Below are 15442 nucleotides of genomic sequence, written 5' to 3' on the forward strand. Positions count from 1 at the left end.
TTTGCACCAGATAGGCAATAAACTGCAGGAGAACTTCAAGGAACAGCTATCTATCAGTCTCCTGACTGAGCACAGACTGCAATACGGTTAGTAAGGCTAGTGTAGACACTCCCTCAAAACATCATTTTCTATTTTAGTAAGTGAAGCACAAATCTGGAAGAATGAACCTTTTCTGATCAGTTTTTCTCTTTTCTATGTGGTACTCCATCACAAAAAGGTGAAATGCTATCAATGCTAGGTGGACAGTCCTGTTCCAGCCACTGTAGTTTATCTGTTTTAACTACTACCGAGCCCCAACTTATCCTTTATATTTATGTCTTCTCCACTTCTGAAAGGTTCTCAGAGAAAAACCTTTTAACTGACCAAGAATCCTGGAAGCTAGTAATTTAAGTTATTCACACCATTATCCTGTATCACCAACACTTGAACAAAGCATAAAATCTTTTTTATACTTACTGAAAATAATCTACAAAATAACAAACAATCCTCCCAAACCAGAAGCTGACATTTAAACAGACAAAACAGAACTACAGTACAACTAGCATAGACCTCTACTTGAAATAATTGTATTTTCAATTAATGTTTATCACTGTTAGATTTAATATAAAAATTAAAAGCCCTTTCCTGGACTGTAACAATTGTGCAATTGGGAGCTAAGATAGAAATAAACAGCATAAAGCAAGAAGCCTGCAATGATTCATTCTGACCACCACAAATAGGAAGTAGCTAGCAGAAATAAAACCTTCACTGTCAAATGGAAAATTAGGAAAGATCATAATTTTTTTTTTTTTGCATACTTTCATTTGCCCTTTTTTTCCTTTTGCTTTCCGATAGATACGTGGAATCTGCTTGGAAACAGCAGAACAGCAAAGCATCAAAAACCACTCATCAAACAATTGTGCTACTTTTAATATCTTATTATAGGTCCTAAAACAAAGATCAAAAGGGAATATATCTAAGCATTTATATTCAATTTCACATCACCTGATGACTAATTTGTAAAGAGTGCACAAGTCTTCACAACTGAAGCCAAAATCAATTGAGGATACTTTGATATAATGCCACAAAGGATATGAGCAGGAAGGCAGCAGGAGTTACAAATGGCCAAGGTCCGCTAAAAGTGCTAATAAAAGAATAATGGAATTTCCTTGTACTATGAATAAAAAGTATTTGACACAGGAGAATTTAGACACGGAGAAGAATATCAAAGCTTCTGGTTCATCACTTGCTTCTCCGTATTAGAAATTAATTAACTTACTATTACATTTAACTTAAAAAGCTTCAACTCAGAAGAATAATGATCTAATTCAAAATCTTTTTACACTGATTTCCTTTATTCTTCATGTTTGTCAGTTTTCACAGGCCCTTAACATCTGCTTTACCAGGTCTTGCAGACAATGAAAGCCTATCTATAAAAAAATAGTTTGATGGATTTAACTTGAAATGACATATAATTATTAAAATTATAGAAAACCTACTGTTTGACTGTTTTTTTTAATGTAAATGTAGGTGGTAACTATAAAACTCTGACAGAAACAACTTGCCTGATGTATTTAATCCATTAATATTTACAGAATATATTTCTTTCTCACAGATGTACCTGTAGTTACACACACGCACACTTTTCCTGTGTTTATACATATAGATAGGTGCACATACATACACATTTCTGCTACCTTCTTTCCCCAATTATAAAACTCAGCTCTTTTTACAAATGTGTATCTATGTATGTAAACTTGCAAAATCACATGCATTTTGCAAAACAAGCAGAAAGAGTGATCTCATACTGCTTATAAATTTTTGAAAGATCTAATATACTTGCTTAAAAAACAAAACAAAACTAACAAACAAAAAAAACAAAAACAAGCCCACAGATTGATCCAAGATTGGAGAAACTCCCTGAAAGTATTTACAAGCTTTCTTAACCCTCTCTTCAAAATCTGCTTAATGCATTCTTTTGCATAATGTCTAAAAAAAAAAAAAAAAAAAAAAAAAAAAGCATGACAAATAGTTATAGCACAGAATGCTGTAATCACTGCCTTTTGACCCAATTTTATCGTCTCTATCTCCTGGTACTCCAAAATCTTCTTGTAATTGCTTTAGCTCTTTATTTTATAATTGCAAGGTTCTTTGGGAATTGATCTTGTCTTCCCTCCCCTATGGCATGGGGTATAGTAACGTTTCCCAGATTTTACAAATCAGGATCAAGTAATAATGGCAATATATACTTTTTCCTCTTCCCCAAAACAACCAACAGGCTGTTAGCAAAGCAGCACCTTCCAATGAGGATTTCGGAATCAATAGATAATTCATTAGTATCATGTATCTCAGGGCCTAATTGACACAACAGGCTAACCAACATACTCAAGGGTAACACAGTTTCTGAACAGAAAAAAGAGGGGAATCAGATACCACATAACATTACTTTACACGATTTAGTGATAATCTATAAATTATACTTCTAGGAGGTTAATGCAAGTCATTGACTCCAAAAAAAAAAATAAAAAAAAAAAAGCAACTTTCCAAGCTTGGCGTCAAGAAATATAGAGAAATGTATATGATAGAAGAATTTAAATAACATGAATGCCCTAACGCTTTCAATTTTATAATTTCCTCTACCTTTTGAATAAAAATAACAAAATGTAGTTATCATGAATGTTTGGAATTATTCTTAACAAGAAATGTAGGTAGCATATTTTTTCTTACCTTATGATCATATGGATTGTATGAATGAAACAGCTGAGACAGATCCTTTGTTCTTTGTTTTTTCTGAAAAGTAATATTAATAAACTGTATCAGAAAAGTTAAAGGAAAAAGAAAGAGACTAGAGATTTAAAAAGCTGTGTGCAGGTACAAACACATTCTATCCCCACTTTGTTAATGGAACTGAAGAGCAGTGTATGCAGATTAAGTATATTAAATATCACAGGAAATAATTAACATATATATTAACAATGCTAAGAACATATCCTTCATAAAAAAATAAATACTAATCTATGGAACATCAGTGGAATGTGTAAACAATTCAGATTTGTTTTAATTTCTGAACAATAAATCATAAATAATGTTTTAGAATATAGATAACAAAGCTTGAAGATTAGGCTCGAATCATGCAAAGACTTGTCTGCTATTCTAGTGTTTACTTGCAGTCTTGCTTTATAGCAGATTAGGTTTAAAAGGAAGGCGGTTTAAAGAAGAAGCATATATTATTTTTCTATTTCTTTTGATGCTAATACTCTCTTTGCCTTGATTGTGGAAAATTAATAGGTGGTATGCCATTTAATGCCAAGGCAAAGGAAAAGAAGCTCTTTCTCTTAGGAACAAAGTTCAAAGACAAACCCTGTTTAATCCAGCTTCTACCAAAATCAATGAAAGACCTTTCAGTGATTTCAGCAGATGTTACATAGAACTCTCTCAGCTGCATCCTATGGAAGGGGGGCAGAGGAAAAAACATTCATCATCTTTAATACAGGGATGAGTCACAAATAAGTTCAGAGTTTTCTTATGTCAAAAACTATGTTGACTTTATTCATAGCTCAGGAAGGCAGAGCACTCTATGTCGGAAACCATAAAGAGGAGACAACGACAAGAATTCCTTGCTTGCAGTCTGTACTGTTGTCTTGTTCCACAAAAGCAGTTTTCCAACTGGTAGGATCTAGTCAAGTCTCTAGCATTCCGTGAACTAAATATACAGCTGCACGACTGCACTTCCGAAAACTGTAGGACAATTTAGTAATTTTTCATTATGTATTTCCTTTCCTTACACTGTCTACTTTCAGTGAAATGTTCAGACACATACACTTAGTCACAGAAGGAATAACTTTAGTTACTTGTACAAATTTATGACAGCTGGATATTTCTGAGTCATTAAAGGCATCGGATTAGTGACCTACTTCTGTGAGGTCACTAACTCAGTTGTGGCCATTACATAGTCAGACAATCTCTTGCCCCTGTTCAAAGAATGGTAAATTTTCTTTTCAGCATGAGAGGGTTATTTCTCTTATAGACAATTCTATTAAATTACACTAAGTAATACCTAACAGGCCTTGTTTATGTGAGTTTACTAAGCAACAAACCTTTAAAACTAACAAAACTGATACTAATAAAGATGTTTCTGTTAGTATAGAATTTCTCAGCAATCCAACATGCCTTTGCCAAAGAAAAGATCTCCCTTAGTAGAGGAATCTTGGCTATCTAGCCCCCATTAACACCTGCTTTATTTCCAAAGGGGTGGGAACAAAACACCAAAACATTCAAACGTATCACAATCTTCATGTAGCACAACCCGAACTCCATCTCCACCCTACAACTTCATTCCTTGTACAGTTATGAAAAGCAAAAATGCTTAAAATCGTATAAAAGGGAATTGGAGAGATGCCATAAGTTGAATAGAGATATCAAAATGATTATTTTAAAGTTTCTTAAAATTAATTTAATGTATAATCATGCAAAAAGTAGACAAAAGCATTTTAGTTTGGAATCTAGAGACCTCCACTAAACTTTCTAGGAGAAACGAACAAAATCAAGAAAAAAAAGTAAATTCTTTTTTTCTTCTTTTTTTTTTACTGAAGACTATTTCCCTCATTTTGAGTGCAAACAAAGTGATTTTGAGTATTTTTATTGAAATGACTTCAGTAAAAATCAGTGAAATATTATGGCCCCATCCTTCACCTTCACACTATGTCCAAACTGCCAGTCACACACTTGGTTAGACAAGACAAAGAATGAAGGTGCCACCCCTTATACATCTTCCACTTTTTTATTACAGGAAATCACAGTTTCTTTCCTCACTCACAAAAGGTAGAAGTTTTGCTCTGTTTTGTTTGCTTGTTTACAAAAGGAAAATGCTCCTGACTGAGGAAATGCTGGAAATTCATGAAACAGAGGCACGTGAAATGGAGCTTCCAGAGATACACATGAATAAATGCTCCCAGAAAACTCCCAGGATGTCCTGCCTGCTTAGTTAATCTAAATCTAAACAGTATTTGACTGTTTTTTTGGAACTTTGAATACGATGAGACAAAAATGTTTTAGCATTGTAGCTAAATGTAGCTCAAGCCCTATGTTACTGTCTAGTTAAGCGCATCTCCCCAAAACTTCTTTGCCTGACGCAGCTTGACTCTTACACATCCTTCCCTTGGCCAATATCAAAATGTTTTTCTTCCCTCTGTCTTCCTGCTCTTTCCCTTTGTGTTCCGATTGCCCATTCCTTTGTTCTGTACCAGTACTGCTGTCAAATCTTCTGGTTAAAAAAACAAACAAACAAACAAACAACCACCACAAACCAACAACACGCCAAAACACCTTCAGAATTTAGGCAAATGTACTTTTCCATCATTATGCTCCATGTACAGCAGCACTACTGTTTTCAAACACTCTCTTGGAACGGCACAAGGTATTTCTAAATTTATTATATTTCTGATTTTTTTTTTTTTTTAATTCAACATACAGCTCAGCATGTGGTATTTCCAAAAATGAAAAGAGCAGAGCCTGATAGCAGGGCCTGTGATACAGGGGTAGGAGTTTTGATGGGCTGCAAAATTCTGATGATTCAATCCTGTGCTGACTTAAATTTTAAGCCTACAGAGATACAGACGGGCATTCAGATACTATGTTAATATGGGTCACTTAGAAAAAAAAAGTGCATGTGAGCATGCAAACAACTTTTCACTTTTCTGTTTCAATACATTTTTAAAATGTTATATTATACAGGAGATACAACAGAAATACTTTTTATTGCTGCCTTTAACTTGAAGAAGTATGGAAAAGCTTGATGAAGAATAGATGAAAGTGCAGTTGCGGGACCAAGTTTAATACTATAAAATCATATATTTTACATATAAGTATCCCAAGACAGAAGGGCTTCCCCAAGTGACACAAAGCTGTTGCATATGAATTACTTCAATCTTTCTACTAAAATATATGGAAGTAATCAAGCACTTCTCAAACGATACTTTCCAAAATGCAGTTATAAATAAAAAGCCAACATCAACTAATGATATTTCTTACAACATACATAGATAATGTCAGTATCAAAAAAACAACGCATCATAATTTCATGATTTGTTTTTTCTTGTAAGCATAAAAGCATATAACACATTTTAATCTAAATATTTACTTTCTTTGACTGATTTTCTGGGCCTGAGATTTTCTGAGATCTTACTCATAACTTTTGAGATTTTACAGGGGCATTGGCTGTCTGAGATGCATATCATATACTTAAAATACAGCATCAGTAAAGCTTCCCTTTAGTCCCATTCAGAATTATAAACCAATAAAAGCCAAGAATGATGAGATTCTTGTGGTTTTACTTTTTTCCCTGTGCACTGATTTATGGTAATAATGAAATATTTTCTAATGCTTGAAGACTACAATGTAGATCGTATCACTTAAAGAACAAACAGAATACAATACATAAATAAATAAAATGTAGGTTTAGTCTCTCAAACCACAAAACATTTTCTACACAATAGCTAACCAGCATGGAATTTTGTATTGTCTACTTTAGAAAAATAAAGCTAAACTTAATTATTATTTTTTTTTTCTATATAATGGTGTGAAAATAGGGTAAAGGTAGGGGTAACCTAACTACACATTTTTTTTTTTGTGAAGAGAAAATACTTCATAAAAATCAGCTTAGAAATGAAATATCTATACTGAATACTAAACACCATGGACTCACACGGGTATATTACACTTTTCTGGTAATCCTCTTTGCTTGCACAGATGATAACTACGTGTCTTTCTGATGATATTATTGTAGCCTGTAACTTGTTTGCTTTCCTGTAAGCATGGTCTATCATGTTTGGTGTGAATAAGAATTCCAATATCGCTGAGATATTTTTATTATAGATTACTTAGAAGCAGCTAACTTATATGGAATATTCTCAGTTTTTCACCTAGTAATAAAGGATTTTGAGATTACTCCCTGATATGAAACCAGTGATGTACTGTTTTCCTTTAAATTCAATGTTCTGTTTTAATATGTCTGTTTTCACCTTCAAGGTCCTTAATAATTCCAGTCAAATACCACTGCAGATCTGCAGATTCTACCGCTTTCTTTGAAGGTGGCAGCCTTATAACATCAGCAAAATTCTCCCTTTCTTTTTCCTGCTTCCAACCCTTACAGTTCCTCCAGTATGTGGGGCCTTACTCAGAAGCAGGGCCTTGTACCTTGTTCCATTCAAATATCCTTCGTTTCCCTAATGGTGACAGTGAATAGCAATGTGTCAAGGCAACCAGATAAATATTTCAGATCATCTTTCACCTATCTTCTCCCCTATTTCTCTCCTTTGCATCCTACTGGATTAGAATTAAAACAAAATTTAATTTTGCTTCAGGAATCTTATTTGATTTAGAGCTTATGAAGCATCTCACACACTTGATCAAGCTAACAAAGTAATAGCAACATTTCTTTCAAACAAGTCTGGGAAACCACATTGCTTGCTTGTGTAGTAGGCATGTATATATAATAGGTGTATATTTAGTTATATAATGCTAATTTAGAGAATGCTCCCCCTGTACTCGGCTCTGGTGAGGCCGCACCTCGAGTACTGTGTTCAGTTTTGGGCCCCTCGCTACAAGAAGGACATCGAGGTGCTCGAGCGAGTCCAGAGAAGGGCGACGAAGCTGGTGAGGGGTCTGGAGAACAAGTCCTATGAGGAGCGGCTGAAGGAGCTGGGCTTGTTCAGCCTGGAGGAGGCTCAGGGGTGACCTTATTGCTCTCTACAGGTACCTTAAAGGAGGCTGTAGTGAGGTGGGGGTTGGCCTGTTCTCCCACGTGCCTGGTGACAGGACAAGGGAGAATGGGCTTAAATTGTGCCAGGGGAGTTTTAGGTTGGATGTTAGGAAGAACTTCTTTACTGAGAGGGTTGTTAGGCACTGGAACAGGCTGCCCAGGGAAGTGGTGGAGTCACCATCCCTGAAAGTCTTTAAAAGATGTTTAGATGTAGAGCTTAGGCATATGGTTTAGTGGGGACTGTTAGTGTTAGGTCAGAGGTTGGACTTGATGATCTTGAGGTCTCTTCCAACCTAGAAATTCTGTGATTCTTTAACTTCAGTAACATGCTTTTTAGAGCAGTAGAAAAGCTGTATATCCATGCCCACCCCCTAGTAATTCAGTGATCTCAAAATAACAAAGGCCTTGGGTAGCTCCAAACCCCCAAACTTTTATAAGAGAATGGAGTTCAGAAGCACCCTACCAAAATACACAGACTGGCCTAATTTATATCTCCAAAGAGTTAACTGACAAAATAACATAGGAACATGTAGCATTTACTGTAACCAAGGAACATTTCGTTGTTCCTTGCTTGGGAGATTCAGTCCATACACCTTGCTTGGAGATTCAGTCCATAAAGTCTTAAATTTCTATACATGTAACCACAACACAGATATAAGTCAAGTCACCGAAACTGCCAAGTTATCAAAGGTTACAGATTACCTTTTGTTCTGCAAAACAATTTCTAAGAGGAGATCAGAAAGCAATGAACCGTTCTCTTTGACCTTGAGTTATTCAGTGCATCACCTTCAGGTAAACCTGAAAAAAATGTTGTACCCCAACCAGATTTCATGATAAAGCTGGTGTTCATTATGGTCTTGTATCTGTGCCCTGTAAGGTCTGACCAGACAGAAGTGACAACACAGGCTTGACAAGTTTCCTGCTTCTTATTGCTACTTCACTTCTACAGATACCAGTCCTGTCCTTCTGATCACATCTAAAATGAAGCAGACAAAACCAAACCAAACCAAACCAACAACAACAAAAAAACACTTTGGGATTAGCTAGTCCTGACCTAACCTACCTACATTACCATTTTAAAATTGACACACTGCACTGCTCTGCTTTAACTATTGATACACATGTATTTAATTATTTAGCTTGGTTTAAGAAATTACTTCAATAATTTCTGGTGTATCCAAGCAAAAGGCCACATAGCACACGGTATGTCATACTCAGCAGTTTATCTTAATGTCCCAGTATTGTAGACATATTTTCCAGATTCTATTAACAACAGAATTACACATCGATATTTTAGATTTTGTATATTCTGTATATTTTTATATTTGCATATTTTGTCTTTGTGTACTTTACATAGTCAGTGAATCTTTATTAAAATAAATTTAAAACCAAGTTTTATATGAGCCCATGCAATGTGGCTTTTTTCCCCCAAAGAGGGAAATATATAAAACTTTGCACATCTTTTCAAAAAAATATTAATCTTAAAAATGATCACAGAATCACAGAATTTCTAGGTTGGAAGAGACCTCAAGATCATCGAGTCCAACCTCTGACCTAACACTAACAAGTCCTCCACTAAACCATATCCCTAAGCTCTACATCTAAACGTCTTTTAAAGACTTCCAGGGATGGTGACCCCACCACTTCCCTGGGCAGCCTGTTCCAATGTCTAACAACCCTTTCTTCCTAACTTCCTAAGAAATTCCTAAGAAGTTCTTCCTAACATCCAACCTAAAACTCCCCTGGCGCAACTTAAGCCCATTCCCCCTCGTCCTGTCACCAGGCACGTGGGGGAACATTAAAGTGTATTCAGGATTATGACAACACAAATAATCATGGTTTAGTCTGGTTCATATTTTAAGCAGACATTCTTATTTATGAAAAATACAAATGTATTCAAAAAACAGCATAGAATTGTCACAAAAGTATCTGTCAACATGTTTGAAACAATTTTTTTGAAGAATATTGCTTCAGTTAAACTCTGGGCATTGCAATTTTCTCTTTTTTACCTCTAATAATTTCAGCTATGTAATACAGACTCTGTGAACTTGCATATTTTACAAATCTTAATGAATCCATATTGCTTCTGGTACATTTGAGTTCTTTAATTTAGATTAGCATTAACACTTCCTATACCTTCTTCATAACAAATTCTCCCCCTTACCAGAGCATAAATTACATAAAAATTACTATGAAGACTTTCACAAAGAAATATTTTATTTAGAAAAGGGCCTTCAATGCTTGTGCTTCCTGAGGGACCTTACATTTTAGTTGTCTTCATTGGATATAATTTCTAAACGCCCTTTTTCATATATGGCAGATTTTTATGCCTGGAATTCATACCCAAATTTTGATAATCTACCTTTATCACACGAAGTGGATATTTTCTAAGGATGCCACTGTAACTGATTTAGGAATTCTTCTTAGCCCAAAAAGATATCATAGAACAAAGGTGTCTGACAGAAACTTGGCTTGATGTATCAGACAAATTTTGAATTAGATTGACACTGAATCATAAATAAAGTGATTGGTCACAAGGAACAGGCTGATTTGGAATTACACCCACTTCTGCAATAAAATAAAACAAAGAATTGCAAGATATTTTTTAGTAATAAAACACATAAGTCCAGGACAGAGCTGTTTACAGTGCATTATTTTCCTTTTTATAATGTGGTAAGAAATCCACGTCCTCTATTGCACAACAGCTGCCTCAAAAGCATCTAGCTTTCCAGCATCCCAGAAACAACAAAAAGAGCAGAAAGGAAGTGCTCCAGAAGGTACAGTGTGGTATGAAAGAGCAATATGCAGTGCTCAAACGCCTGCTGTGTGGGAGAGACCACTTGTGTATCCACAAAGACACAAATTCATCAGACATGCAAGAATTGCCCTGTATCTGCTCTGTTTCATCTCAGTTTATAACGAAGTCCTCCAATCTACTTCCACTTGTTCAGCAGTTGCAAATTCCATGCAGATTTTCAGCACAGTGACCAGGGTGCAGGCACAGCAACCACAGCAGCAGAAGATACGAGTTCCAAAGCACACTGTGACCTGATCGACTGTGATGGTTTTGAAGGAATGTGCTTGGATTATCAAAGACAGATGGAGTTCAGGAAAGGGTCAACAAGGACCCACCTCGGGATATTCCAGTGTCCTCAAAAGCAGAATTTATGGATCATCATAAAGGTCATGTGATTTGCAAATGATGGACAAGCTTAGTCAACTCCACGATATAAAAAAAAAATATAATCAAATTTATATTGAAAAACAGTAAAGGGAAACTGCAGGTTTAAAAAATTAGAATTATATTTATGTCTGCAACATTTTATATATATTTATTTATTTATTTATTTTAAACTGTGTTTATGGCACTGGCAAATTCTGTTCCTGGAGTCTTAAAATAACAGCTACAGGTAGACACAAAACTAGTACACTAGTACACTCAACCAGAACCCATTTATGCTAGACAACAAAGGTAATAAAGTAGTAAAGCTTAGACCATTTAAGTGACATAATTAATAACAGATCTGCATAGATTATTCATTTGCTATTCATCTTAAGTCACAAACTATTAAATCTAAATTATGCTGTCATTTGAGGAAGTCCAGAACTGCCTAAGCCAAGAGCTTTTTTTTATTATTATTAGTATTAGTATTATTTTATTTTGGATATATACTGATGTTCTGAAGCATACATCCAATTTTATGGATTAAGTTATGAGCAGTCCTCTTTTGTGTCTACAGCCACTTGCACTGTTTCCAGCTCTGGGAAGTCTGGTTCCTAAAGCGTACTAAAATTCTGGATTAAAAAAAGAAAAGATTTCTGATATCTCCTAACTATAATTCACGTGCAAGTGACAGAAAGACAGAGTTAAAACTTCCATGTTTTTTCCACTTAATTAGGAGCCATTGGAGAGGAAAGGATACAGAATACACAAACACCACATCCACTTGCCATAAAGGCCCCCTTGCGTGCATGAGTTCTACAAAGTACCTATGGGTATGTAAGGAGATGTAACAAAAACAGCAGGCCAAAGACAGGAATATTACATGCTGAAAGGATAGTATATGAAAGTTTTCTGAGGACTGATAATCTCTGGAGCCTAGTAGTCATGCTGAATCTGAAATAGATAAACTCAAGACACCGAGAGACTGCTCAGTCTGCCCAAGGCCATTAAGATAAACAGCAGATTAAGAGACATGCAGGAAGGTAGAAGAATGATATACACTTCTCTCTTTTTTATTAGCAAATGCTATAGGTGCTAAACCATAAAAATCAACAAGGAAAAAAACCTTCACAACACTGCAAAACTTATTTCACTGAATTACATTCCTATTTTTGACTTCTGAACTCTTGTGAGAAAAAGTTTAAACCGAAATAAGAATTTCCCTGCAATGCTAATCATATATATATTTGTACTGGAGGTAAAAAATGTTCTCTCGCAACATCAAATACTATTCAACATAGTCTGTGTAGAGTACCTTCTCTCCCTTCTATTCAGTGCAGAAATATGTGGTATACAAAACTTCTGATACTATTTCAGCTTCCTTACAACTAAAATCATAGAATCTGTCAGGGTTTCAGGATGGACTCAAAGAGGAAGGAGGATGGTAAATCAAACGTCTATGTGCACTGAAAATCATACAGGACTACAACTTCATAAAAGTAGTTCTTTATACTGGACATTCACAACATGTGAGCTGTACATGACTTCAATATGTTCTATACTATGTTAGCACTGGTTTCAGCCTCTTTACAGAATCTGTTTCTACTTCTGTCTTGAAAACGAAGTTTAGAAAGAACTCTGTCCTCTCCTCCCTGTACATATCCTTCTCATTTTATTTTCCAGTGTCCTTTAATTCTTTTTCTTAACAACATGGCCTAGTTTGAACCTATAGCTGTACATTTACTTTGAAATGCTCAAATTTTCCAACTACATTAGTAAACAGCTTATAAGGAAGCTGTTGGTAATTTCTGTTCCCATCACTTCTGCTGTAAAAAACAGTATAATTCAAAACAAACAAACAAAAAAAAACCCACACAACTGGGATTCCCAAGTGTATTTCCAGACTAGCTGTGAATTTTGACTTGCTTTTTCAAGCAACACAGTTGTGTTCCTTGAAGGCGTACGACATTCTACCAGGTGTCTGAACCACACCAGTGCAAGACTTAAGAGACATGGCTCAAGGCTAGAGTCAAAATATTCTTGTCCTTTCCCAGAGGCCTGACTCTGCAAAGTCCAGCTGTGACTGTGGAATTTCACTCATTCCCCAGATTCAGTTATGAACTGATCTTTCAGCAGCTCCAGAGGCAGATCACTTACAGCTTCACAAAAGGGTACAACCTGTTTTAAAACACACCAGCTCAACTGTTTCACACAACAACAAAAACAGATTTTCGTTTCAGCACCTGGTCAAATAAATAAAAGTGGTTTGAACTTAAGCTGAATCTAGCTTGGAAAAAAAAAAGTCTTTAACTTCTGTAAAATTCTATTTAGTAGTATTTTCAAGCACAAAAGATATTTACAGGTAATTATCTTCCTTTGACTTCATTACACAAACCTGCAGTTCTGTCTGCATAGTGAATTGTGAGCACTGTGGTAGATTTGAAGACACAGCATTCTTAAAGAAGCCAGATTCTTCATCCATGTTTAAATCAGGGAAAAATGAAAAACCAGGCCCTCGTAGATCAGTTAGCTTGTATAACTCCCGGAAAAAAACATAGAGAAAAACGTGCAAAACTATCTATAAGCATCCAGAAAGGAATACAAAGAGCAAACACTGATTTGCCCCCAGTGACCAGCAGCTATATCAATTAAAACAAGTTGTGCAAGGCACAACTGCCTTTGTATGTATGAGAAAGCATAGCTATCTTGATGAGTAAGGCTTTCCGCAGTACTCACATCAATCTTATAAAAAGTATAAGGAAACATGGTGTAAATAAAACTACTAGAGGAAGTGCAAAACTTGCAGGAAAATGTTAACTTGTGATACTTCAATAGTCAACTGACAAATATGAAGGATTATATATTGATTTTTCCTTCATGGTCTGCTTTCCCCTCCAGCCTCCGCATTTTTAACTCTGTTGCCGAACTTGCTGTAAAAGTCCTTGCTCAGGCAAAGTAGCAAGCGATAAATAAAACTGTACTGCTGAGGAAACAAAGTGTAGTACAGAGGTTCAGCAGTCAAGCACGGATGTTGATGAGTGTTGATTTCTCCTACACAAAGTACATTCTGCAGGCTACATCATGCATTACTGCATGTGTTGGAGAGGAGTGTCAGGGGCCAAGCATCTTTGATACTCCAGAAGCAATTATCACAGCTGCATACAGTTCCTGGGGCACATGATGCCATTTAGCTACAGAACTTACTGAGGGAGCTCAAAGGAACAAAAAGAGTCCCTTGCACAAGCAATGCTATTCCAGTTGGTGTCCAGCTGCTTAGACTAAAAAGGCACTGAGGGAGAGGACAACTGATAGCGCCTGAATGAGGGATGTGGTTATTTCCTAATCAGACAGGGGCAGTGTGAGGACACATGGGCAATCCTTTATTCTGAATACATAATGAGCACATGAGCCGTCACAGGAGATCTAGCTGTTTGTCCATGGATATTCAGAACTACAAAACCTACATCTGTCCAGCAAAGGACGAGTTAAACATCATGCCATACCTGCTGGTACTCAAGAATGCCTATTTCCAATGTCTTGTACTATAAGGAATCTGTGGCCATTCAGTCACAAAGGGGTGCTAGGGAAAGTACTGGAGAACCCTTAGAAGGAAGCAAAAGCAAGGCAGTCTTAGAGAAAAAAAAAAAAAAAGAGAACAAAAAAAAAAGAAAAAAAAAAAAACAAACAGAAAAAAACGGCTATCATAGATGTAAGGGATAAATTACCAGCTTGTTGGTTTGCTTACACAGAAATGAATGAATGGTTTGGGTTGGAAGGGTCATAGAAAAATCATTTAATCCAACCCCAAATGGCCAAACACAACTTGTCTGGAATGCAACATGGAGAGGGTGCACGTGGCATTATACTATCCAGATAGAAAATAATGGCTCAGTGCTTCTAGAATTGGTAAAAAAAAAAAAAAAAAAAAAAAAAAAAAGTAGTGACAGAACTAAGAGGAGGACTGATTACATGGAGGAAGATGCAATATCTGATCATAGATTTTTCCTAGTAACGACGGGCATATTTAACAGAAAAAAATGCCCAGTATCTAGATAGATAAGGATTTAGATTCAGAAAGCATTTTTCCTGGACACAGCATTTGCAGGTGGATGGACGTCAGGAAGCAAACCACCTACAGCATGGATGGATGAACACAGGAATATCCTGTACCTACCTCTCTTTCTGAAGTAAATGATTTTTGAGATCATATGGCAGTTCAGGTACAAATTTTATAACTTAATTATTCCTCACAATATAGTAAGCAGCATGCTTAACATAACTAAATACAGAGATAAAAGTCAAGTAGACACTCTTCAGACAAATTAAAGGAAAGGTCCAGCAGTTGACTGACATTAAATTTTCTGGCTGGGAACGAGGTAATTATTTTATGATATATATATATATATAAAGAGAGAGAGAGAGATTGTGAGAGAAATTGAATACAGTCTTTTATCTAGATCTCACAAAGCTTTTTTGAAAAAAAAAAATCTAATATTTACGCTAATTAAATCAAAGGTTTAGCACATTGCAAATACATATAG

At 35.7% G+C, this 15442-nt stretch overlaps 1 protein-coding gene across 7 annotated transcripts in view; it reads right to left on the reverse strand.

Annotated features, from left to right (window-relative positions):
• The window catches only part of CDKAL1 (CDK5 regulatory subunit associated protein 1 like 1), a 495974-nt gene that overhangs the window by 164403 nt on the left and 316129 nt on the right, over positions 1-15442 (reverse strand). For 6 of the 7 annotated variants that reach the window (XM_068674724.1, XM_068674723.1, XM_068674729.1 and 3 more), the window contains one exon: positions 2707-2769. The exons of the other annotated variant lie outside the window; for it this stretch is intronic. In XM_068674724.1, the coding sequence (XP_068530825.1) occupies positions 2707-2769 (63 nt within the window). The remainder of the gene's footprint in view (positions 1-2706; positions 2770-15442) is intronic. 7 annotated transcript variants of the gene reach the window in all.

This window comes from Anas acuta, chromosome 2, assembly GCF_963932015.1.
Source record: "Anas acuta chromosome 2, bAnaAcu1.1, whole genome shotgun sequence".
Taxonomy (NCBI): domain Eukaryota; kingdom Metazoa; phylum Chordata; class Aves; order Anseriformes; family Anatidae; genus Anas; species Anas acuta.